This window comes from Hippocampus bargibanti, linkage group LG16, assembly GCF_051943395.1.
Source record: "Hippocampus bargibanti isolate YZ-2025 linkage group LG16, ASM5194339v1, whole genome shotgun sequence".
Taxonomy (NCBI): domain Eukaryota; kingdom Metazoa; phylum Chordata; class Actinopteri; order Syngnathiformes; family Syngnathidae; genus Hippocampus; species Hippocampus bargibanti.
In genome coordinates, this window is record NC_142749.1 from 11,011,053 (window position 1) to 11,036,171 (window position 25,119).

Consider the following 25,119-nt stretch of genomic DNA (forward strand, 5'->3'; position numbering starts at 1 on the left):
CGTTAACTCTCTTGAGGTGTCGTAAAGAATCAGAGTGCACTCTGACGTTTTATTTAATTATTTATTTATTTAAATCCCCTGTTTTCCTAATCACTCCTCTCTAAAATATATAGGAGCCCCAACAATGAAAAAAAAAACACAATTCTTGTTTAAAAAAAAAGTTTGCCTCAAATTTACATGTCTGAGAGCAAGCGTTATGTGACAGCTCCGCGGACTTCATCTCCCAGAGGCCCATGCGAGTAGCTCGGTGTCATCAGCCCAGCAGCGGTGGCGTGGGTTTCCTTTGCCTTCGCAGTCCATGTGTATTGCTTTAGTTGTTTTTTGTTAAGAAGCAACGGAGTAACGTGTCGGTTGTACCAAAATGACGGTACGTTTATTCTTTTGTGAATAGTATATATCGGGATCGATAGCCACGGTGGGCATTTTGCACTGGAATTACATTGACATGCAGCTAGCATGCATGCTTGTAGCAACTACAAGACAGCTAGAAAACGGCTTGACAGTCAAAGTACTGCAACTACAGAAACTTAAACTAAAGAATGGTTCTAAAGTTTTATATTTCCTGTGAATTGTTATATTCCCATCATTGACGTTTTTGGACACGTATTTTAAATTCTATCTGCCATTGAGTTTATGTACGTCTTGGTTACAATGCCATTCCAGGAGCGTAAAGGAACTGCAAAATTGGACTTTTTGAGAAAGATTGAGCTCGAAATCCAAGGAAAATGGGAGAACGACAAAACGTTTGAAAGTGATGCAGCGACAACAATTGGGGAAAGTGCACAGTAAGACACCCACGTTGTTACTTAATACTGTTTACACAAGTCTTTGAACCATTTTTAACCCTTGCATTCGATATCAACAATTGAAAATGAACAGATCGTGTGCAATGACATATTGGATTATTGATTCACTGATGCAATATTATGGTTCCCCTTTTTGCATCCACATTTTAACCGGTCACTCTGTTTCACAGCAAAAACAAATATTTTGTCACCTTTCCCTACCCATACATGAATGGAAGGTTACATCTGGGTCACACATTCAGCTTGTCAAAGTGTGAGGTAAATGCACTGTACTTTGGATGGTAAAGAAGACCAGAACATAGAAATCCATCCCGTGTTTTATGCTGCGTTTTATAGTTTGCAGTTGGCTACCAGTCCTTGAAAGGGAAGAAATGCCTTTTCCCATTTGGTCTCCACTGCACAGGCATGCCGATCAAAGTGAGTTACTGAAGATTGACTCATACATTCAGCGTATAAATAACCCTTTAGAAAAATAATACTTTTCTTTTTCACAAAGGCCTGTGCAGACAAGCTCAAGCGGGAGATGGAACTCTTCGGAAATCCGCCACAGTTTCCGGATGAGGAGGAAGAAGAGAAAGAAAAGCCAAAGACTTGTGATGAAATCATCATTAAGGACAAAGCCAAGGGAAAGAAGGTGGCTTTAAATTTGTGTTTTATGCCTTCAACAGTCCCCAAAAATAAACTTTTGAGTGGAGGCGTCATCCATTAACGACAATTAAACACCTGCCTCAAATAGACGTCTCATTTTCTCCCTCTTGGAAGGAAGAATATACATATAGTTTCACAATAAATGTATTTGTTTTATCATAAAGGCTGGATTAGTGATATTCTGTCGTTTCAAGTCATGAGCTTGTGCAGTTGTAAATCTGACATTTAAGAAGATAATATTACACTATTGCTGTGTATTTCCAGTTTCTGACATTTTGTCATTGTGTTTCACTGTTAGAGTAAAGCAATGGCCAAATCTGGTTCCGCCACCTTTCAATGGAATATCATGAGATCCCTCGGCCTGACGGACCACGACATTTCTGACTTCGCCAATGCTGAACATTGGCTGGAATATTTCCCACCTTTGGCTGTGAAAGATCTCAAAATGATGGGCGTCAAGGTACAAATTATTTTTTTTGCATATTCTTTTCCCCACACGAATTGAATGGTTATTAAATGTGCCGTGTGATCTTCGAGGTGGACTGGCGACGCTCATTCATCACCACAGACGTGAACCCATTCTACGACTCCTTTGTCCGCTGGCAGTTTATCACCCTTAAGGAGAGAAAAAAAATTAAATTTGGGAAAAGGTGAGATGTAAACAATCAACATTTTTTTTGAATGGCAATTGATATTATGATTATTTTTGTAGGTATACCATCTACTCCCCCAAGGATGGACAACCATGTATGGACCATGACAGGCAAACAGGAGAGGTACGCTTGCCTGCTGCAATGAAAAACAAGATATGATCATATTCAATCACAACTACGTATTACTTTCCAGGATTAGGAAAAGGTGCCTGGCATTCTACACTAGATGATGAGATTGATGTGGTTGTGACATTGTGACATGTTTTGAAGAAATAAGTTTGGTTCAAAATAATACAAGTGAGCATTGCATTTTCTTAAGTTTTAAGTATAAAATGTAACCTGAAAAGTTCTCAGTGGTTAAATTTAACCTCGGAAAAGGTGTATGAACCTAGCCTGTTTATTAAATGATATTATTATGAATCTCTTATACTTTGACTTTATTTTTTATTTATCTTCACTTACAGGGAGTAGCACCTCAGGAGTACACACTCATCAAGATGAAAATAGTGGAGCCGTACACGGCCAAATTCAAGTCCAAGGTTTTTTACAGCAGGTAATTTTACAGCTGCTCATTTGTCAGTTATGTCAATTTGAGCGAACATTTAAGTCCCATGAAAAAAACCAAGTATAGCATTGCCGCCTTCCTCCCTGCAGTTCCATAAAAGGCAAGAACATCTACCTGGTGGCTGCAACCCTGAGGCCTGAGACAATGTTTGGTCAAACTAACTGCTGGGTGAGACCCGACATGAACTACGTGGCCTTTGAGACCACCGTTGGGGACATCTTCATTTGTACAAGGAGGTCTGCCAGGAACATGTCCTTCCAAGGCTTCACCAAGGAGAACGGTGTAGTCCCTGTCGTCATGGAATTGCTCGGACAGGTAGGCATATTTTTTAATTGTGTGCGATTTTAAAGCTTATCACTTGGTGCTACTAAATCGGATAGGAGGTGGTTTTAATCACTATCCTTTGACATAATTAGAAAACGGCAAATAACTAACCAATGTGTTGTCTGACATAAAGGCGACAAAAGGGCAATCGAAAACAGTTGGCAATACTTAACAAAGCAATCGTAATGCCCTTTAAAATCGTTGCCTTTTTTTTGCACTTCATCCAACCGTGATAACTAAACCTTTGTGCTCACAGGACGTCCTCGGCTGCGCCTTGAGCGCTCCCCTGACTTCCTACAAGATCATCTACGCTCTGCCCATGCTAACTATCAAAGAGGACAAAGGTTAGCAGAAAGTAAATCCTCAACAATTAAGCATTCACACTCACACGCCGGGTGTTTATCATTTTGAAAAAAAGTTAAATGTCAGAGTCAAACTTCTCATGAGCCTCAGGTCTACCTGGTTTTAAAGGTTAAGGAATGCAATGAGGTGTGCTCAGCACAGATTGGTTTCACGTGCTGACATTTCAATGCTTCCCAAGCAGCTTTATTTACCTTTTTCTTTCTGAAATGTCCATCTCCGTGCTCAGTCAGACATCTTCTTTTGTTCTTACTCTCGTCAAATGAGTGGTTGCTAGCTTTTAGGTGTATACAGTACGTACTGCAGATTGAGACCTACTACTATTATTAGTATTATTATCCCTATTATCCCTACTATTACTATTATTATCCCTGCGATGTTGATAAAGTATTTTTTGAGCATTTGTTTAGAATCCCCAATGTAATTCTCTTTACAATCTTCATTTTTACAATGTATCGAATAAACTATTCGATACATTGTATCAAATAAACTTACCAGAGCGGATGAGGCAATCAGTGCCAGTCATTGAACATAATCAGACAGAGCGAAATAAGTAATCATATTAGCTTCAGGGAGTAGTCCCCTGCTCCCCCCCCTGAACCTGAGAGCAGGGACCAATCAAAGCAGAACACCTCTGTCCTATATATATATATATATATATATATATATATATATATATATATATATATATATATATATATATATATATATATACATATATAGGACCAGAGCGACCAGCACAACTTTAGTTCGCTGACGAAGCTTTTCGGATGAGGACGGAAACGTCAGACACCTTCAAAGAGGTACAGATGAATTTCTCCACTGTGAGACTAGTAAAGGCATATCCAATCCAATATCCAATATCCAATGACAGCTGAAGAAACCTTTTGGACCACTCCCGTATGACTGAGAGCTTACACAGACAAATTAAATGTAATGTTTTCCTTTGTTTGGGTTCCATCAGGCACAGGGGTAGTTACCAGCGTGCCTTCTGACGCCCCTGATGACATCACTGCTCTCAGGGACATCAAGAAAAAACAAGTGAGTTGTGCATTTTTATACTAGTGCACAGCTTTAACTCAGTAGCATAAATGCTTCAAAGTCACCTGACCAGATGTCACATTTATTGTGACTAAGCTTGGGAAGCTAAAACTGAATATGGCTATTCAATAGGCCCTGAGGGAGAAGTATGGAATCGAGGACAAGATGGTGCTGCCATTCGAACCGGTAAGCTCGTCTCCTCAAACATCTTGAAACTCATCAATTGTAGTTATAAGGCTGTTGGGTGTCTGTCTGTATTTCAGATTCCCATTATAGACATTCCGGATTATGGGAACCTGTCTGCTCCACTGGTCTGTGATGAGCTGAAGATCCAAAGCCAGAATGACAAAGAGAAGCTGGCCGAGGCGAAGGAGAAAGTCTACCTAAAGGGATTCTATGAAGGGGTTGGTCCACCTTGACTGACTGCACTGTTTGTAATAATAGAATACACTTCGGAATGGCTCTCACAAGGCACACAAGGAAATTTTCAGTCGGCATACACAATATACAGAGCAAATCAAAATTGTGCTTAGTCTGTTCTCTTTGTTTTCTCTGTAATAGAATATCGAAATAGCACAGGATCGATTGTGGTAGGGCAATTCGCTACACAAACACATTTAAAAAATATATACATATATATTTCCTTACATATCATTTTATTTTCTCGGACCCCCGTTTTATACTTACTAATACTAAGAAAATTGAAAATGTTTTATGTATGAATACATTTTTTACTTGAATAAAAATTGTTGATATATATTAGAAACATTGATTTTATTGAAATAATAGTTTTTCATTTGCAATTTAGAAATATGCTCCAATGAATGTATTTTGGTTTATTTCAAACAGTTTTGTATACTTTGGCAATGCAGTTAATTCGGACTCCATCAATTTCAGAATATGTCCCCCTTTTCAGACATAATTGGGCCAACTGGCCCTCTTTTTTTAAAATTTCCCAGATGCATCCCTGCCACCCGTTTTGGATCTTGATTACACCCTGGTCTGGTTGCGACTCCATCGCACAGCATATGAAAAGGAGCAGCCATTCACGCTCACATTCATCCTTATGGGCAATTTGAATTTATTTCTGCTCTTTAAAAAACGTTGTTTTTTGGGATGTGCGAGGATGCCAGACTACTTTGCATGACATGCACATTTATACCGATGAAATAATTTCTTCAGATCATGTTGGTTGATGGCTACAAAGGGCAGAAGGTCCAGGACGTCAAGAAGCCTATCCAGAAGATGATGGTAGAAAAGGTAGGACGCGACTTATGTCTGCTGCCTCTTTGTAATGGATATGATTGAAATAACGTCTTCAAAAATGTTGACGCCTATGCATCTCTGGTTTTCAGGGTGAGGCCTGCATCTACTTGGAGCCAGAAAAACAGGTCATGTCGCGTTCAGCTGATGAGTGCGTGGTGGCGCTCTGTGATCAGTGGTGAGTGACACAAACGGAGTGCAACTGTGGAAATGAGTCATGTGTGTGTAGTATTCAAATGAGAATATTTGTGTTTTAGGTATTTGGATTATGGTGATGCTGAATGGAAGCAGCAGGCCAATGAAGTCCTCAAGTCTTTGGAGACGTAAGAAGATCATTTATCAAGTGCTTAAACTACTTCACAGGATATATTTTTGACTTTTTGGCAGGCTAATTGTTATTTTTTATTTTTGAACATGGAACCCTTTCTGCCCAGATTTTGTGATGAGACCAGAAGAAACTTTGAGGCTACTTTGGCATGGCTAGAGGAACATGCCTGCTCTCGTACTTACGGGCTTGGTAGGTGATGACCTTTGACCTTAAGTGTTCTTAGCCTAATTTGCCATTATTTTCAATAGCATACAAGTTAAATTTCAGAAAACATAAATCGGGAGATTTTCATACTTGTGACTCTGTGGTGCATATTAAAATAATGTAAGTGTTACAAAAGTGTAAATGACAGATAGTCCATTCAATGAACATAGGCCAGCTGTCATATTGATGCCTCTGTTATTGTATGTGCAATAATCATATCACTGTGCCATGTGTGTTTGTGCCTGGTTGCTATAGGAACACGGCTGCCTTGGGACGAGCAGTGGCTGATTGAGTCCCTGTCGGACTCTACCATCTACATGGCCTACTACACTGTGGCCCACCTCCTCCAGGGAGGCGTGCTCAACGGACAAGGGGCCTCGCCACTGGGCATTAAGTAAGGACAAAAATCACAGCACGGGAACCAAACCACCACATCCTACACACAGAATTCATCCTGCAACCATGTGCTTTTTTGTGTGTGTCTCAGGCCACATCAGATGACCAAGGAGGTGTGGGATTTTATATTTTTCAAAACATCCCCTTTCCCAAAGACTGATATCCCCAAAGAGCACCTTCAGAGGCTCAGGAGGGAGTTTGAGTATTGGTACCCGGTGGACGTGCGCGTGTCTGGCAAAGACTTGGTGCCAAATCACTTGTCCTACTACCTCTACAACCACGTGGCCATGTGGCCCAATGACAGGTAAGCCATTACATGCATCTATGCAACTTGGTGTGATGCCCTTGCTTGTGGGAAAGGAGAGTCAGAGGGATGGATGGATATATGGATGGATGAATGGATATATGGATGGATACATGGATATATGGATGGAAATATACATGAATAGATATATGGATGGAAATATGAATGTTTGGATATATGCATGTATAAATGGATGGCTGGATGCACGGATGCATATATAAATGGATATATGGATGGATGAATGATATATGCAAGGTTATATGTATGGATATATGGATGGATATCTAGAAGTGTATATGGTTCGCTGTGGCGACCCCTTGAAGGGAAAAGCCAAAAGGAAAAGAAGAAGATATGGTTGGATATATGGATGGATTGACATATAGATGGATAGATGAATATATGGATTCATATATGGCTGGATGGATATATGGATGTATGAATGGATATATGGATGGAAATCTGGAAGGATATATGGATGGATATATGGATGGATTGATATATGGGTGGATGGGTATATTGGTAGATATATGGATGATGGAAGGATATAGGGATGGATGGATATATGTATATTGGTCCTTAATGAAACCATGCAATTGTCAAAAGTGTTAGATGTTGTGGAAAAAAAGCAACAAATGCTTTCCAAAGTGCCATAGAAAATGCTAAAAATCGTCTTTTGTTACTTTTTATTGTCCACAGCGGGAAGTGGCCGCAGGCTGTGCGAGCCAACGGGCATCTACTCCTCAATTCTGAGAAGGTGCGTCCAGTTTTTAACAATGTCATTTGTCATATTTTATCAAACAAAAACTAGTCATGGTTAAGTGGTGTTACATTTGCTTTTGATGGAATTCTCTGTGGGAATCTGTGGGATGTGGTGTTACCATCTGCTTTTCTTGTCGACCAGATGTCCAAATCAACTGGAAACTTCCTAACTCTGAGCCAAGCCATCAAAAAGTTCTCAGCAGACGGTACTCTGATTCTTTCATGCAATGTCCTTTCATCTCTGTGACAGTTTAACATTTCTCCAACTCTCCTAATTGAACCATTTGACAAATTGCATTTTGGGATGACGATGAACAAAATGAAAATGTAAAAAAAGTGTAGCTCTTTAATGTTATTTGTTTTCGTTCTATGCTTTACTTTATTTAACTTCAGCACAGTTACTTTTTTGTGCGTGGAAGAAACCTGTGCCATTATTTTTTTTATCTCCTGACACCCTTTTTTTCTTCCTCTCCTTTTTTAGTTTGAGCCAGTTGAATAATAGATCGCTGAATGTGTCGCTTTGTGTGTCTGAAAGCGTGAAGAAGCTCATGTTCTGACAGCAGAAAGACGTTTTCGGTTCACGGCTTGTCGTGCGCCTTGCATAGGTGCCTGACGGAGCGCTGACAGGCTGCTTCCGCCTGTAGATGGAGACAGAGGCCTGTTATTTTTTTGCGGTTCACTGGTTTGACAGCTGTGGGATGAACAGTGTGTGAGCAAGAAGGGTGGGGGATATTCTGGTGACATCGCTTTTATCACGGTAATGTTTAATGAGGCTATCTCTTGATGATGTCTCCTAGCTGGGAGGGGTTTCTGCTTGGGTATTTGTACAAGTCTCAAATCGACAGTCATTTTGCTGATTAAGAGATGAAGTCATTTGTCCTCATGTTTGCCTGTACATGAATTAGCACGTTTCTTCAAATAGTGACCCCCCCCCCCCCCTCACTCTGATGGATATCGTGCCTTGCCTCAATGCTAATAGCATTGTACCCTTGAACAAAGATCTGCATAGACATAAATAAATGGCCTCTCTTGCCCGTCTCAGGAAAACAAAGAAAGGATGAAATTACTTTTGCTGGTCTGACACCATTAATGTATATAGAGAGTGATGCATATGCACTAAGAGACAAGCTTTATTGTCTTTGTATGCGGTATGCACTTCAGATGTGTTTTATCAAAATAAAGTCAACTGGAAGATGTTTATTTTTAAGGGTATTTATAAGATTAAGTTAAATGCATATTAAATTATTGGGGATCATAGTTTGTGGTTTATGGTTCTGGTTTAGCCATCAACTCATTCACTGCCAAATGTGCAAAAATGTGTCCAGTCCAGTGCTAGGGTTTTTTGTCATTCTGACGCAAATTCCAGGACCCACAGAATATTGAGTTTTAGGACTACAAGCATAAGAAACCTTAGATTATGTTCTTTCATCAGAAACAAATGAGTTAATTCCTAAATTATATGAGTCTGGAGTTATATGAGCTCGAAATCAGGGCGGCTGGCTGTCCAAAATACAATGCAATATATACATATTGGTTTCTATGGCGCTTTAACAACAGCTGAAGCTCGAACAAAGCGCTAACATGGAAACAAGGGAAAGGCTGCCCCTTGTGGAAAGAAAAAAACTTTGCCAGAGGCCATGGCCAGTGCTTCATCGGCACCCAAAAAATGAATACAAAAATCCCCCAAAATTCGGGAATGGCGCTCTACAGCACATTTTCAATTCCTGTATAAATTCTTGAATGGCAGCGAATGAGGTAATATTGGAAGGGGGGGGGGGGGGTCAATTTTCACCTTAGGTGAAGGATTACTATGCATTGGTTATCATCATATTCATTTTATTTAATTATTTATTGTATGTGAAGGTTGTATTGTGGTTCTCGTTTCAATTATATATTTGAGAAACTAGGATCAACAATTGTGTTTTCAACCTATCTTCGATCTTAGGCATGCGTCTGGCTTTGGCCGACGCAGGAGACACGGTGGAGGATGCTAACTTTGTGGAGACCATGGCCGACGCCGGCATCCTGCGTCTTTATACCTGGGTGGAGTGGGTGAAGGAGATGATAGCCAACCAGAACAACCTGAGGACCGGACCTGCCGACACCTTCAACGACCGTGTTTTTGCCAGGTAGGCTCAGCCATGTATGTAACCGAGTGGACAGATCATCCTATGTTGGGTTTCTGGAAAACAAAGCAAGCCTAAGTATTCCTGTTTTTGTCTCCAACGTAGAGTAAAATCATATTGTTAAGGGGTTTAAAGTGTGTACACTCACTAACCTTGCCAATGGGCACCCATGCATATTCACTAAAAAAATCATGCAAAAACTGGTATAAAGTAAATTGTGAGACTCTCTCGGTGGTAGCGAGGCAGTCTGGAAGCATTTCAGAGGCCGCATTAAAAAGGCTCTTTTTTGAAGAACCTCCCCAGCCACAACTTTAAAGGATTTTGTGTCTTGGCCAGCGAGATGAATTCAGGAATTTTGAAGACAGAGCTGCACTATGAGAGAATGATGTTCAAAGAGGCTTTGAAGTCTGGCTTCTTTGAGTTCCAGGTAAATAAAATTCGGTCATCTTCTCAAGCAAATTCAAAATTGTTTATCCCTCCTGCCAAAAAAGAAAATCCTAAATTAATCCAGAACCAATATTTATATGATGAATGCTTTCTACAGGCTTCAAAAGATAAATACAGAGAGTTGGCGATTGAAGGCATGCACAGAGAGCTGGTCTTCCAGTTCATTGAGAGACAAACGCTGCTGCTGGCGCCCATCTGTCCGCACCTGTGCGAGTACACCTGGGGTCTGCTGGGCAAGGTAAGAAATTTTCAAATTTTGCTATGCACATTCGGAATACTGGCCGAGACTTCAAACCTGATTTTAGTCCTTCCCTGCCGCCCCTTGTGTTCAACTCCTTTTGTACAGTTGAAAGGATGATAGGCCACCAAAAACAACGTTTTAAAAGACCAGTGCTAATATTTATTCATGAGTACACCCACCATCAGCGCCTCTTATTTAATCCACTTCTAACACATTTCTTCCCTGTGACCACCTGGAGCTTTTATACACTTAGACACAAACACACACTTCCTCTTTTACCGTGCACGTTCCTAACAACACAGCACCCGAGAATATTTTCCACATGCTCATGTCAGAGTGAAAATGAAGACTGCTGTACTGGAGAAGTCTATTTTCTCATGACCAGGTAGCAATAGCTGTAGCTTGACAAGTGGAATTTTCTCCACTGGCTAAAAAGAGCGATCGGTAATCACCAGGAACATTTTCACTCAGTTATGTTGTATCATTATAATGACGGTGGTTATCTTGAGTCCAATTAAAACTGTTTCTCTTTCTGTCATTACCCCCTCCCTCTCTCTCTGACAGACCACTTCCGTCACAAAGGCATCATGGCCCATCGCTGGTCCAGTAGATGAAATTCTCATCCGCTCCTCTCAGTACCTGATGGAGACGGCGCACGACCTCCGATTGAGACTCAAAGCATACATGCTCCCTCCGAAAAATAAGGTAGAATGCATGCATACAACTTGAGTTTTGGTCATCTGGTGGTAACCGAAATTTGTAAAAGCCTGAAAGTATCACTACCGGATTTTCCGGTGTACATGGTGAACCCAAAAGCCTTGATTTTCTTCAAAATATGACCTTGCGCCTTATACGCAGGTGCGCCCTATATGTGGAGTCATATTGAGCCACAACAGGTCTTAACACTACTGTCATCATCCACCGACTCCATTTCCTCTGTAGAAGAATTCATGCATAACCCCAGCCTTTACTGTAACGCCTTATAATGCAGAGTGCCTTATAGTATTTGGAAAACCTTTATATACAGTAAAGTCTCGTTATATCGATATCGGTTATATCGATAGTACCGCTTATTACGATACTATTTCTATGAACGCAAGGAGAAAATTACATGCGCGCAGGGTCGGATATATCGATAGTCCCGGTTATATCGATATTTTTTCGGACTCCCGTGAATATCGATATAACGAGACTTTACTGTGTTTATATATTATATTTGAAAAACGTTTTTCATTCATTGAAGGTGCGCCTTATAGTCCGGTACACTTTATATATGGAAAAAGGTTGAAAATACACCATTTGATCGGGGTGTGCCTTATACACCGGAAAATACGGTATATTTACCAGGGAGTGAGTTACTTAAGGTTTTTGCTTTTGGTATATATCTGTTATATATTTATATATTTGGAAAAACTTTTTCATTCATTGAAGGTATGCCTTATAGTCCAGTCCGGTCTACCTTATATACGGAAAAAGGTTGAAAATACACCATTCACTAGGGTTGCGCCTTACATGTATGCCTTACACAGACAAAAATAATGTAATCTGTTTGTTTTTAAGGAGGTTGTAAATATTATTCAAAAGTATTTTCAATCGTTTTCAATCCTACTTGTCAGCTGTTCTGGAAAACGGACTCTGGCCATCTGAATTTAAAAGTATCCTGGCAGGAATTTACATATTCAACTGTTTAGGATCAAAGGTTGTCCTTCTGAAAGTATAACGATAAAAGTTGGGTGTGAATAATGAATAATAAAATAAGTCAACTTTAATCGGACATTGTAATTTATTGAGAGGAACCTGCAGACACATCATCAGATTCCTCTACATTATGGTAATGTTCCTTTTCAGTAGCTGAATTGTATGTAATTATTAATATTTCATTCCTTTTTTTCCCCCTGAGCAGAAATGTGATTTGAAGCCCCCCACCAAACCGTCACATTGCACCATTTATGTGGCGAGGACCTACCCGACATGGCAACACAGTGCCTTATCCCTGCTGGGCAAGCATTATAAGGTCAGTGACGTGCACACACTTGCTCGACATGTTGCGCTCAATGGATGTCTAAAATTGTGCTTTGTTTGGTCTTTGTGTAGAGCAACAACGGCGTCCTTCCGGACAATAAGGTGATAGCGAGTGAGCTCGGGGCATTACCCGAATTGAAGAAGTACATGAAGAGAGTCATGCCGTTTGTGGCCATGATCAAGGTACACGAGCAACACTGTGGTATGAAAATTTACTGGTACTTCAAATAATTTTGTGTTGAGCAAAAAGTGGAAGAATCGCCTGCTCTGTTCTTCACTAAACCCCGCAGAGCATGTACATTTATTAGACAATATATCATTTCATGTTGACTAATCACCCACGGCAAGTATCTCTTTAACTCATTCATTGCCACTCCCGAATTTATTCTGGAATTGAAAATATGACAGAGCACCATTCCCAAATTAGTTTTCGGTACCGATAAAGCGCTGGTCAGACCTCTGACATTTTTTTTCCCTTTTTCCATGTTAGCACTTTGTTGCAGCTTCAGAAAGTACCACATAAACCAATATTTATGTATTGCATTATGTTTTGGACAGCTGCCCTCATTTCAAGCGCAGATAACTCCAGACCCATATAATTTAGCAATTAACTCTTTTTAACTCTACATTTTTCTGATGAGATAAGATTTCTTACATTGCAATGATTGTTGATGTAGTCCTGAAACTCAATATTCTGTGGGTCCTGGAATTCAAGTGACAATGCAAATTTCCCCATTGTGGGATAAATAAAGGTTTTCTGATTCTGATGACAAAAACCCTGGCACTGGAGTGAACACATTTTTGCACATCGTCTGGCAGGGAATGTGTTAATCCTCAAGGACATATATTGAGTCCAATTTATTTCCACAAAAACTTGAGTGCCAAATTCCCAGCAAGTAAAACTATCATTGCATACGGCTTTCTGTAGGAGAACCTCGAAAAAAACGGGCCCAGGGTTTTGGACCTCAAGCTGGAGTTTGACGAGCGGGCAGTTCTTATGGAGAACCTGGTTTACTTAACCAATTCGCTTGAGGTATGATAACATCTCACAAAAATGTCCGATATACTGTGGCTCTGCAATTAACCAGCATAATAGCGGCATTTCAGTGTGTTCCTTCATTTTTCTCCTGCCTAATGCAGCTGGAGCGGATCGACATCTTATTTGCCTCCGAGGCTGACGACAAAGTGAAGGAAGACTGTTGCCCGGGGCAACCGTACAACGTGTTCAGATCCGAGGTGGTGACCACACCTGTGAAGCTTGGCTTTGTGCTTCTCATGGTTCCATGCGGTCAGCTAAAATTTGAACTGGACAATTTATCTGTCGACAGCCAGCAGTTTGCGTAACCTTAGTCAACCCTGAGCCGTGCAACGGCCTCTTCTCGACCAAGCTCGACATCAGACAAGGGGACAGCAGGGACCAAGTGGTCCGGAGACTCGCCAAGGTCAACAGACTCATCAAAGGTTGGTTGTCGGCCATCGCCTGTGTTGATTGAAGGCCTCTAAATCTGACAATGACGTCGTTTGGCCCAAGAATAATTCTAAGGTATTTGAAAGGGACATGTTTCTTTGAATTGAGATTGCCAAGATATTATGCCACCTGTTCTTTTCACTCTTTATTGCTCACAGCATGTGAAGCTGGTATATCAGGATGGCTCAATAACCAGTGTTACCAAACAAATGGATCTTTTCCTTCCCATCATCCTAAAATTTCTCAGCTAAGCCACATAAATGTTGCGCAAATCAAAAATAACCTCCACCGACATTTCCTCCCACCAGATCTCTCCAAAGTGAAGCTGATGAGATACGAAGACCCCCTGCTGGGACCCCGTCGGGTGCCCGTGCTGGGACAGGAGGAACTGGGCAAAGTCATCATCTCGTCGCAGTCTGAATTCAGCATCAATTTGGATGAGAAGAAAGTCACTGTGGCTGACAACGGGCTCACTGTGGATATCGGTGACACTCTGGCCTACCTGGTTTAGTTTAAAACACACACGTGGTAACACAGCCATCATGAAATGCTGTGACATCAGAGGACATTGGGATTTGATAAGTTCTTATTTACAAAAAAAAAACCTTAGTCCCGCCCGCTTTTATCATCAAAATATGAAATCGATCCTGTTGTTTTCATACTAATGGAATCATGTCTTCTGTTCATCTAAAATCCCATCTCTACTTTTGTGCCCTCCACCCCACCACAGATAAAAAAATAAAACCTCTGTAATGAAATTTTTAGCATGTTCATAATGAATTAATAATTAACTATTTCTTTCTGATGAAAAAAGAGAGTCTAAAGTTTCTAACGCTGTATTGAATGTTGATGTAGTCCTAAAAGTCAATATTCTGTGGGTCCTGGAAATCAAGTGACAATGACAAAAACCCTGGCACTGGAGTGGACACATTTTTGCACGTGTGGCAGTGAATGAGTTAACATGGGTTTCATTCTGAGAGCAGCCCTCATCCTGTCCCGTATATTCCTGAGCCAAGGGCGAGTGAACATTTTGTCACTGACGATTAGGAGTAGAACGAAAGGGTTTGCTGCACTTTGAGCCCCAAAAGTGGCAGCGAAATGAAAAAAAGCTAACAAGAGCCCCTATAAGGCTCTATGGGTGATGATAGCAATGCATGCTATACATGTGTTTCACATGCAGATGTTGCAGAGATGGAGATGCCATTAAGATGTTAAAAAAGTGATGTTGAGTACCAAATAAGACGCTTCATTCCTTCAAGGTATGAGCGCCATAGTGGTTTGGATGCTTCGAAGGGAACATGATTAATATTTAAGCCTGAGGGGTTGGCTATTATTCAAACGTCTTCCCCTCTGATGCTTGTTTCTATGATACAAACCAAACATGTTGTGTCAACTCTTAATACATTTGATTTTGTTTTCATTTGAGGAGTAGCGGGTTGAACAAGAAAGTGTCACATCATATCACAGCCAACATAACAAATCAATCCCCTTTTGCAGGTGAACTGTTGGTATTCTCTCCCTGAATCAATTTTCCCCTTGCCTGCACCTCATTTGTCGAAGTCAGTTTTTGTTTTCCTGCCCGAGGGTGAGTGTAACATTTATACTTGCTTTGCGTTTATAAGGAACATGCACATCAGAAATGTGTCATAGTGTGGGCCTCATTTAAAACTATGAACAATGTCTTACCCTTGCATACCATTTTTGATTGCATTGACCACGTTTGATTGTCTTTAAAATGATAAATGAGCGATATTTTCAAACTGTTCATGTTTCGTAGAAAACGGAACCTGTGCTTTTACTACTACATTCTAAGTACCATATTGTCTGCACTATAAGGCACCCCTTATGTATGGAAAACCTTTTAAAATATGCTATTCATTGAAGGTGTGCCTTATATTCCAGAAAATATGATACTTCGTTTAAAAAAATCATCCAAAACCGCAAAATTGTTCCACTAAAAAGATAATTAAGAATGATGTTATTTATTATAATGCTTAAGTAATGGCAAAATGCAAAATGGCTATAATACGTCACAAAAGTAACTGCCTGTTACATCATCTTCCCAACTTCATGAACGACGTTTAGACTGAGGCTAACCTTGTTAAAGTTGCCATCAGGGATTCCATTGAGGATCTGAACCCGAAGCCAAAAGAAGTAGTGGGGGGGGGGCATTTGTCACCTTGGCTGAAAATGGACTGCAATATGTTAGCCAAGTCAGGTAGTTGGAGAAAAGGGTCAGGGTCAGGTGACCTCCGTGCGGCAGAAGATGCTTTTTTTATACTTGCAGACATTGAGCAAGCGACCTCAAAATCGTTAAGAGTACCCCAAGTTCGAAGGCGCCTGGTGTCATAAAAATCCCTACAGGTAACTTAGTATTTATTCACTGTTTAACTGTTAACTCATTCACTGCCATTTCTGAATTTATTTGGAAATTGAAAATATGACAGGGAGCGCTATTCCCGAATTTGTTTTGGGGTTTTTTTTTTGTGCTTGGGTGCCGATAAAGCGCTGGCCATGGCCTCTGGCAATATTTTTTTCTTTTCCACAAGGGGGCAGCATTTGCCTTTTGTCCATGTTAGCGCTTTGTCCCAGCTTCAGCTGTTTTTAAAGCTCTATATAACCCAATATGCATGTATTGCATTGTATTTTGGACAGCCACCCTCATTTCAAGGTCATCTAACTCCAGAACCATATAATTTAGGAATTACAGTAAAGTCTCGCTATATCGATATTCAAGGGAGTCCGAAAAAATATCGATATAATCGGGACTATCGATATATCCGACCCTGTTTGCATGTAATTTTCTCCGTGCGTGCATTGAAATAGTATCGATATAACCGGGACTATCGATATATCCGATATCGATATAACGAGACTTTACTGTAACTCTTTTTTTCTGATGAAAGAAGTGACTCTCAGGTTTCTAACACTGTATTGGATTGGATTGGATGTACCTTTATTCGTCTCACAGTGGAGAAATTTACATTTCACAGCAGCAGTTATGAAAGGAAGAGGAAAGGAAAGAAAGAAGTAGAAAAACAAAATACAGGAGCTGCTGGAAAGGCAGCCACTCTCGCGACGCCATCTTGAAGTCAAAAGAAAAAAACTAATTAACAAATAATTGAATGTTTATGTAGTCCTAAAACCCAATATTCTGTGGGTCCTGAAATTCAAGTGACAATGCCAACCCTGGCACTAGAGTGGCCACATGTTTGCATGTCTGGCAGTGAATGAGTTAATCAAATTATTGACCCCAACATTTCTTTTTAATGATATACTTTTGTTTTCTAAAGCTGACTGACATTTTGTGATTGTAATACCTGAGTCGTGGCGTACTCAATACGATATAGATTAACTCCAATGTGTATTTTCTATGCAGTGTTTCTTTCAGAGGACAGCTCAAGACTTATCTCTGCCGCCCGGGCTTTTTTTCCCCCTTGCCAAGCCTTGCGTCGAGCTGCTTTATCTACCACTGACATTCTCCCTCACACAGGGGTGAGTGTCACTTCTTTCTCCTCGTCATTTCCCAGGCCTCACTCTCCTCTCTGGATGGCAGCGGCTTGTAGTTATGGAGCAGACCATTATCACACACCAGTAAGTGTTACCCTTGTCAGCTGCCTGTCTTTGCCATTCAGCGTTACAGCAAAGAGAGTATTTGGCTCAACAGTTGTGTGATTTCTTTCTTTGTGTTAAGTTCACGGGGCACAACCTTAGGCACATAATGTACAAATAAGATAATCATTGGATTATAATGAGATACAGTATCAGAACTGTACTGTATTAATAGTTCTGTCTTTTTTTAATATTTGAGAGAGGGCTCAATGGTTTTGTGGCCTGAAAAATGTGCAATGAAACATAACAAAATGTTTATTCAAACGGTTTTACTCTACATTGAATGCCTTTAAGCAGGAGTAAAAATAAGTGAACAAACCAGAAATTTGATGCGCAGAGGAGATGCAGAGAATTCACATTTTCCTCGGATGAGAAATAAACAGTTCACTTTGCTGTTGCTTTACTGTTGAGAAAAATAACATCTTGTTTAGAAATGTTCCATGAATACAGAAAATTCAATTACCAACACAGATAAAAAAAACTTAATGTGATATGCCCCTTTGTTAAAAATGCATTTACATTTTTGTATTTTTTTGGGGGGGTGGAATGAAAGAGTGGTATTATGGTTAATTTTACTGAGGACAAATTCATTTTAGTTACTCGGGTGGACGCAGAGCATACAATATTAAACTGGGATTGCAAGGCACCACTGTTTCTTCCGAGGATGAGTGAATGCTGGCGTGTGTGACTGGCGCTGCTCACCCGCAGAAAAAATATGTGACTGTAAAGTGTCCTTGAGAGTTTTGAAAGGCGCTTAGAAATGAAATGTATTATTATTATTAATCTAGCCACTCATTAGTTTTATACTTTAATCATTCACTGAGGTAAAACAGAGCAATGCCTCGAAATGTACTCAATAAAGAACACAATTCACAAATGAGTGGACAGTTTGATGTCCATGAAAGGACATTTTTAACAAGTGTGTTTTATTACATGCCTTTTATTAAATTATGTGCCTTTGTAAAAAAAAATTCTGACATGACTATCTCCTGCATGTAGACCTTCATTATCAAGGCCCATATGTGAGGAAAAAGGGGATGGATGTCTTTCCACAGCAAGTGAGACGAATTGGAGGGCCAACAACGACCCTTACAAGAGCGCAGTGGCATTGACTCAGCCCGGTTTGGGGCTCACCAAGACAAACGTCACCACCATTACGCAGACGGGCGGCGACTGGAGTAGCGGCCTGTTTGACATCTGCGAAGACAAATGCACATGTAACCACTGTTTTGCGCGTGTTATTGTCCTTATTTAATCGCAAGGTTTTGAAGGGATGTTGTTCTAACTTAGGTGTCGTCGGTGCTGTGGCGCCATGTTGTTTGGACCTGAGTCTAGCTAATCAATATGGCGAGTGCCTCTGTTTTCCTCTGCTGCCCGGGTCTACGTTCGCTATGAGGGTCGCAATCAGGGAGCGGTACAAGATACGAGTGAGTTGAAAATATAGAACGAAGGTTTTTTGGAATGATTGGCTCCTCTTTTCAAAACGGCAAAAGGAGAGTCGGACTGATTTTTGAATGCAGCTTTATTGAAAAGATTTCGGTCGAAAACACACCCACGGTAACCAAATCACTTCCTTCTTTCCCTTTAACAGCCAACCAGAAGCCAACAACACACAAAACAGGTCTAAACAATTATTAAACAAAATAATTTAAATTGGGTCATCAAAACATGAAAGAATATGATGCTCAAACATAAATTTACAATAATGTAACAATCTTTACTGTTGTAAAGCAGTGGTCGCCAACCTTTGGTCTGCGGCCTGTTGCTGGTCCGTGGCCCATTTGGTACAGACTTAAAGGGCATACATGTTAAGTCGGAAGACTCCCGATTTTGACCACAATACTCACAATACTTACTTTTTAAAGCAACTATTGACAAAATAGACAAACAGTTAATTTGTAAAGTGAAACAAAAGAAAATGCGAAAAACAAAATACATTTTCATACTAATAGAATGTATAAATAAACAATGAAAGCATTTTTGTGTTTTATTTACTTCTAATTTATACTTTTGTAACGTTCATATTTTAACGCACCACAGAGCCGCCAGCACGAAAATCTCCTGATTTCTGAAACTTAAGATGTATGACAGCGATACATATTAAAAAAACATATACTGTACTCTTTTTTTTCTCTCTCAAATTTACAAGCAGGGAAAAATGATATGTGATAAATACAATGTGCATCCCAAAAGAAGTCACCAAACATACACGTTTAACTTTTCCCTTTTGAACTCATTCACTGCCAGACAATGTGTCCACTCCAGTGCCAGAATCTTGAGTTTTAGGACTACACAAAGATTCAAGGCGGCATAAGAAACCTTAGACTCTCTTCTTCTTCATCAGTAAAAAAAAGAGTTAATTTCTAAGTCATATAGGTCTGGACTCTGGAGTAATATGACGTGAAAGTAAGTTTGGCTGTACAAAAGGCAAATGCTGGGAGAGAAAAATATTGCCAGCGGTCTGACCAGCACTATCGGCACTCCCCGCAATTAAAAACAAAACCTGAACAAATTTGTGAATGGCGCTCCATATCATATTTTCAATTCCCAAATAAATTCGGGAAGGGCAGTGAATGAGTTAATTTTTTTTAATTGTCCAGCCAAAAGAACACTTGTGTCAGGGTGGGGGGGCTGTACGGGATGAACTACAAAACAGGTTGTTGCCTTCCACAGGGTAACTTGTGCAATGACTGGAGCGCAGTGTGTTGCTGTTACTCCCTGGCCGTGTGTCAAATGGTGCGAGAAATGAAGCAGCGGACCCTGGTTCGGACGTACCATGTAACCACCACGCTGGAATGCACTTGACTTGGGACCACCAGCCGCCAGACCTTACCGTGAACATCTTGCACATTTCTCAGCAATGTTGGTTCTGAGGGTCCCTGATGGAAGCCCATATTGCTTCACTAGGTACAGTCCAGTTTGTTGCAGTCATGTGTAGTCACATGTACAGTCACATTTCATGTGTAGTCACATGTACAGTCACAGTCAAATGTATTGTCACATCTACGTCTTTATCAAGGATAGCACACTAACTGTCAATGTCAATCGTAATGAATAATGATTATTACTTTTGTTACATTTTCCAATCTTGTTTCCCTTATTGTCAACATACCAAGGACAAGTATCAGGACAACTTAACTGAATGTAGCCAGTGTCATTAAAACTCCATTCATCTATATTACTTATTGTCTTTGCAAAATGCGCGACCTCGAAAAAATTCCCACTGAACTTCATGTTCATATTATGAAGTGGATGAAATGTTGGTGCCATAAATTTGTCATAAATGAAGACAAAGTCCATATAAATAAATGGCAAAATAAATTATGTGAGCTTCCTAACAGGGAGGACAATGACATAGTGACTTGTTCGCTTTTTTTATTTTTTATGAGCAGGTTGTGGACCTTGCCATACCAACACGAGTCAGTTAGCAAGCAAAGTTTAAACTGTTCAACAAATGCATTTCAAATTTTTGAAAGACAAGTGCTTTTGATGAGTGGATACAGTCTTCAACATAATGAATTTTGACTGTTTTTCATCAAAATTCAAAGCTAAAAAAGTTTTTATCTGTATCATTTTACTACACGCTCAGAGATCTGAGCCTCATAATCTTTTGCAGCTGCCGCATTGTGATGTTTTATGGATTTTTCAGGTCTGAGCTTTTGGATTTTTGTCTTTTACGCCAAAGGTCATCTGACACATTAAATGTAATCTTTCTCTCTAGTACATGAGGGTGGTGAGATCAAGTGTGGAAGCCGCAAAGTTGGGCAGGGCCAATACAGAGGATATAAAAAGTCTACATACCCATTTTCAAATTCCAGGATTGGTCTTGAAACCAAAACAAATCCCTTACAAAAAAAATGAAAAAAAATGGACAGGGGATACTCATGAGCCACGGCATCACAACCCCAACTGCAGTCGAAAACCACTTTTAAAGTTTATGCTTGCTGTTGTGCCTGCTTGAACCCCCCGCCCCCCGTGTTCGCACCTTGCAGGCATTCTATCACATTGTTAATCCTCATTGCCGCACCTCCCCTAATTTGAAATGCCGGCCAGCAAGCTTTTCACCTTAAGCGTGTGAAAACATCATTATACACAAAGCAGATGGGCGCTCAAAGGGCAAACATGGCATTTATTCCTATCTCGTGGAGGTAGCTGCCAACCAGGCAAATAATTCCTGGAAAGTCACATTCCTGACGTTTAGTAGGAGAAAATATTAGATACGGTTAACTCGCCATATTGTGACTCACTTTCTGCTCTCTCACTGAATCACAGATTTTGAAGTGTATTGAGGTATTAGACTGTGATCATCTTTCTACATGGACATACGTTACTGCCCACTCGTGGCAATAATTATGAGCCAGGAGGAAAGATCAGAATGTTGTAGATGTGAGATCATAACACAAACAAAGAAGATGTAATGCAACAGCCCACATCAATTAAAGGACAACCGACATCACTTTTTTGTTTCCTAACTGACATCAGAAAAACGTTTTATTGCATCTAAAATACCCAAAACACGCAGTATATTTTTAGTCAAATGCAAAACACCAATAAAAATGACAAAGTGTGCTGAAACGGCAAAAAATTGAAACCGGAAGTGGCCCGTTTCAGAAGGTCCCGCCCCCTTGTTCGTGGTGTCACACCAAGACGTCTTGCCTTGCTCGAGAATCAAAACAATGGCTTCAAATTCGGAGAACATGCTTTCTCATTACTCATCCAGTTATGAATATGATTCAAATAGTTCTGAAGAGGATAACATCCATGTTTGCAATTGATTAAATAATTTATGCTGTGTCATTTTGAGGCATCAGGGGGGAAATGTCACACCGAAAAAAGGCAGACGATGGCGACAAAGCTCTGTGTGGAAATGGGCTCAAAATTTTTCGTCTTACAGTGAATGAGTTAAAACCATATTTCATGTTCCAATTTAGAATTTGGAGAGTTTGCCCAATCCCTCTTTGATTGCAAAAGTGATTCATTACCAAAATGGTGACACGGAAATACCACAAAAAAAAAAAAATCATCCAAAACATAGAATATTTGTTTTTTTTGGGCGGGGTCCTCCCATATCCCCCATTTGTGGTTTCATAAATGGATTCTGACAGTCAGGGCTGTAAATAAAAAAAAATGAGATATTGGGGAATTAGGGAATTTTCAACCCACTTTTGGGAACTGCCAGCTGCTGCACTGTGGTTTGGGAACATACACACACACACACACACACACACACACACACACACACACACACACACACACACACACACACACACACACACACACACACACACACACACACACACACGCACACGCACACGCACACACACCTACTCAGCCATCAGGGGGCAGTCATGCTGCAGATGTGAATAGACACTGTTTTCTCATAATAATCATAAGGAGTGAAGCTGCCCAGAGGGAGCAGTCGTCAGTCCAGTGTGCTGGTCAGATCAGTATCCCACAGAGGGAGAAGAGGTCAAGATTTGAAGCAGTCATGGCGCATCTGAAGTCAGCAGGCGGACCATAAAACGTGTACGCTCATATTGCTTCCTGCACTTTTCAAGCATCAGAACGCAAAGATGCATGGGTGTTGTGGAGTACACGTGCGTATAGAAAACAACCCTTTGGGGAAATGTGTGTATGAGTAATTTAGATTTACTCCGTGATGCGATTGCACTCTTTTGCCGCTTGCTAACAGATGAAATCCAAACAGCTCAAGGGGGAACGTACGCGAGCGGCAAGTTGCACACCCACCACTGCTGTAAAGAAGATGATGTGACAAAGAAGTATCTGCTATGCCAACTACGACTCTTTCCCCCCCAAATTAACCTCCCCATTCACCTTTCCATGCTGTGTTTGTCATTCAAAAAAAAAATAGCGATCTATTTACTTGAGGGCTTATCCTCATTAGGGTTACAGCTCAGCTAGCGACTAACCTCGTTGACTTCTGCCAATAGAAAAAAAATGTGGCAGGGTAGCATGAACATTTTTCAACATTTCAGTTCTCATCATTTAGCCACCTGTGCTAATTAACTCATTCACTGCCATTCACCAATTCAGAATTTAAAATATGATGTAGAGCGCAATTCCCAAACTTATCCGTGGTTTGTTTTTTCATGCTTGGGTGCCGATAAAGCGCTGGCCGTGGCCTCTGGCAATGTTTTTTCCTTTTCACAAGAGGGCAGAATTTTCTTTTTTCCATGTTAGCGCTCTGTTCCAGTTTCAGCTGTTGTTAAAGCCCTATATAAACCAATATGTATTTCATTGTGCTTTGGACAACCACCCTCATTTCAAGGTCATATAACTCCAGACCCATACAATTTAGGAATTAACTAGTTTTTTTCTGATGAAAGAAGAGAGTATAAGGTTTCTTACGTTGCATTTAATGTTTATGTAGTCCTAAAACTCAATATTCTTTATGTCCTGGAATTCGAGTTACAATGACGAAAACCCTGTCATTCGAGTGGACACATTTTCACACATCTGGCAGTGAACGAGTTACAAAGGGTAAAGTGAGGTCAAATCTGAAAAACTGGAACAGTTTTGCTCCCCTGGTGATACAACATTCAACACCTGGGCTTTATAGACACGCACACACTGTTCATATCGTTTCCTCACTGACAGTCTTTAGTTGCAAACTGCCCTTCCTATGTCTCCTTCTGCTTGTCTTGTCTTTCTGTCTCTCTCTGTATCTGGCTCATTCGCTTGCTCTCTCTGACACGCACGCACACACACACTCACAATTGCACGCAAGTTAGATTCATGCATACATACAGATGGATGGTTGAATAAAACTATTTGTATTTATAAAATATGTTGTCAGTGTATAAAAAAACAGATAATGCGAAGCAGAACTCATCAAGTAACCATTTTGTTTTTGGAATGGATGTGCATAATATTTTTCCCATTCACCCCTGCGTTAGAATAAAGTAGCAAGAAATGAAGCCAAACAGCGCCGAAATCATGAAGCAGAGGTTCACATTTATCACTTTGATCACCGGGGCGACCTGCTATTCAGTGGAGTACCGTATACACACTACGCACACTCGTATACAGAACTTATTACTTGTGCAGCGCAAATGGCACTTTCAGACACGGAAATGAAACTGAAAGGCCAGCAGAGGAAGTGGAGTTCAAAATGGGGTAATTAGCACCACTTCATGGATCTATCGATAGGTCCCACACTGCACAGCTATAAAAAGTTTTATATGGGAGGAGGAGGGGCGGGAGCTTGCAGTACTTGAGATAAATAAACTGACTAGAATGTCACACTCAGGTTAATGAAGACAGACATATGCTAAGTTAATGAGTGACAGACATGTGTGCATTGTTGTGTTATTTGAATAGATTGAGTTGGCCGCTAACGTCTCTTATGTCCGCAGGCTAGCTGGAGCCAGTTTGGCTTGTGAAGAAAATCTTAGAGGGTGAAAGTCTCTTTTGAAGGTGCAATCTCTTCTCCTTTCATGTAATAGCTTCAAAGTGAATGTTTAGGCTCATTTCACGAGGACTGTTTGTTATTCTGCTGCATGGCGAAGTCTTTTGGTGACTGCGGGACCCA

At 40.4% G+C, this 25,119-nt stretch overlaps 2 protein-coding genes across 4 annotated transcripts; both read left to right on the forward strand.

Annotated features, from left to right (window-relative positions):
• The first annotated feature begins 235 nt into the window (after window positions 1–235).
• lars1b (leucyl-tRNA synthetase 1b) lies at window positions 236–14,713 on the forward strand. Its single transcript, XM_089017418.1, has 32 exons — window positions 236–367; window positions 664–785; window positions 977–1,064; window positions 1,143–1,223; window positions 1,303–1,440; window positions 1,753–1,914; window positions 1,992–2,104; window positions 2,167–2,230; window positions 2,572–2,660; window positions 2,762–2,987; window positions 3,253–3,340; window positions 4,321–4,397; window positions 4,530–4,583; window positions 4,661–4,801; window positions 5,580–5,657; window positions 5,753–5,838; window positions 5,918–5,983; window positions 6,095–6,177; window positions 6,448–6,586; window positions 6,680–6,892; window positions 7,589–7,646; window positions 7,794–7,857; window positions 9,597–9,780; window positions 10,114–10,204; window positions 10,322–10,462; window positions 11,030–11,170; window positions 12,369–12,479; window positions 12,560–12,670; window positions 13,416–13,520; window positions 13,628–13,723; window positions 13,816–13,948; window positions 14,264–14,713. The coding sequence occupies exons 1-32, from the start codon at window positions 362–364 to the stop codon at window positions 14,464–14,466; spliced, it is 3,552 nt and encodes a 1,183-aa protein (XP_088873544.1). The 5' UTR covers window positions 236–361; the 3' UTR covers window positions 14,467–14,713.
• Window positions 14,714–16,647: 1,934 nt separating this feature from the next.
• Window positions 16,648–24,985, forward strand: plac8l1 (PLAC8 like 1). 3 transcript variants are annotated; one of them, XR_016117916.1, is made up of 5 exons: window positions 17,419–17,549; window positions 18,567–18,784; window positions 18,858–18,994; window positions 20,241–20,474; window positions 24,944–24,985. XR_016117916.1 is itself a non-coding variant. In XM_089017558.1 (4 exons), exons 1-4 carry the CDS (start codon window positions 17,524–17,526, stop codon window positions 19,192–19,194), a joined length of 417 nt encoding a protein of 138 aa, XP_088873684.1. In that variant the 5' UTR covers window positions 16,648–17,523; the 3' UTR covers window positions 19,195–20,167. The 3 variants fall into 3 exon arrangements, 2 of the variants coding, with proteins under 2 accessions (XP_088873684.1, XP_088873683.1); XM_089017558.1 differs by lacking the exons at window positions 20,241–20,474; window positions 24,944–24,985 and adding an exon at window positions 19,159–20,167 and having other exon boundaries at window positions 16,648–17,549; XM_089017557.1 differs by lacking the exon at window positions 24,944–24,985 and having other exon boundaries at window positions 20,241–21,273.
• The last annotated feature ends 134 nt before the right edge of the window (window positions 24,986–25,119 follow it).

What these genes read in the sequence shown, in the direction of transcription:
- plac8l1 (XM_089017557.1), top strand. Translation starts at nt 17,524, where the DNA reads ATGGAGCAGACCATTATCACACACCA. An exon ending in CAGACCATTATCACACACCA is followed by an intron (nt 17,550 to 18,566) that starts GTAAGTGTTACC and finishes TCCTGCATGTAG; the next exon opens with ACCTTCATTATCAAGGCCCA. An exon ending in GGGAGCGGTACAAGATACGA is followed by an intron (nt 18,995 to 20,240) that starts GTGAGTTGAAAA and finishes TGCCTTCCACAG; the next exon opens with GGTAACTTGTGCAATGACTG.
- lars1b (XM_089017418.1), top strand. An exon ending in CCTGGGGTCTGCTGGGCAAG is followed by an intron (nt 10,463 to 11,029) that starts GTAAGAAATTTT and finishes TCTCTCTGACAG; the next exon opens with ACCACTTCCGTCACAAAGGC. An exon ending in CGTTTGTGGCCATGATCAAG is followed by an intron (nt 12,671 to 13,415) that starts GTACACGAGCAA and finishes GGCTTTCTGTAG; the next exon opens with GAGAACCTCGAAAAAAACGG.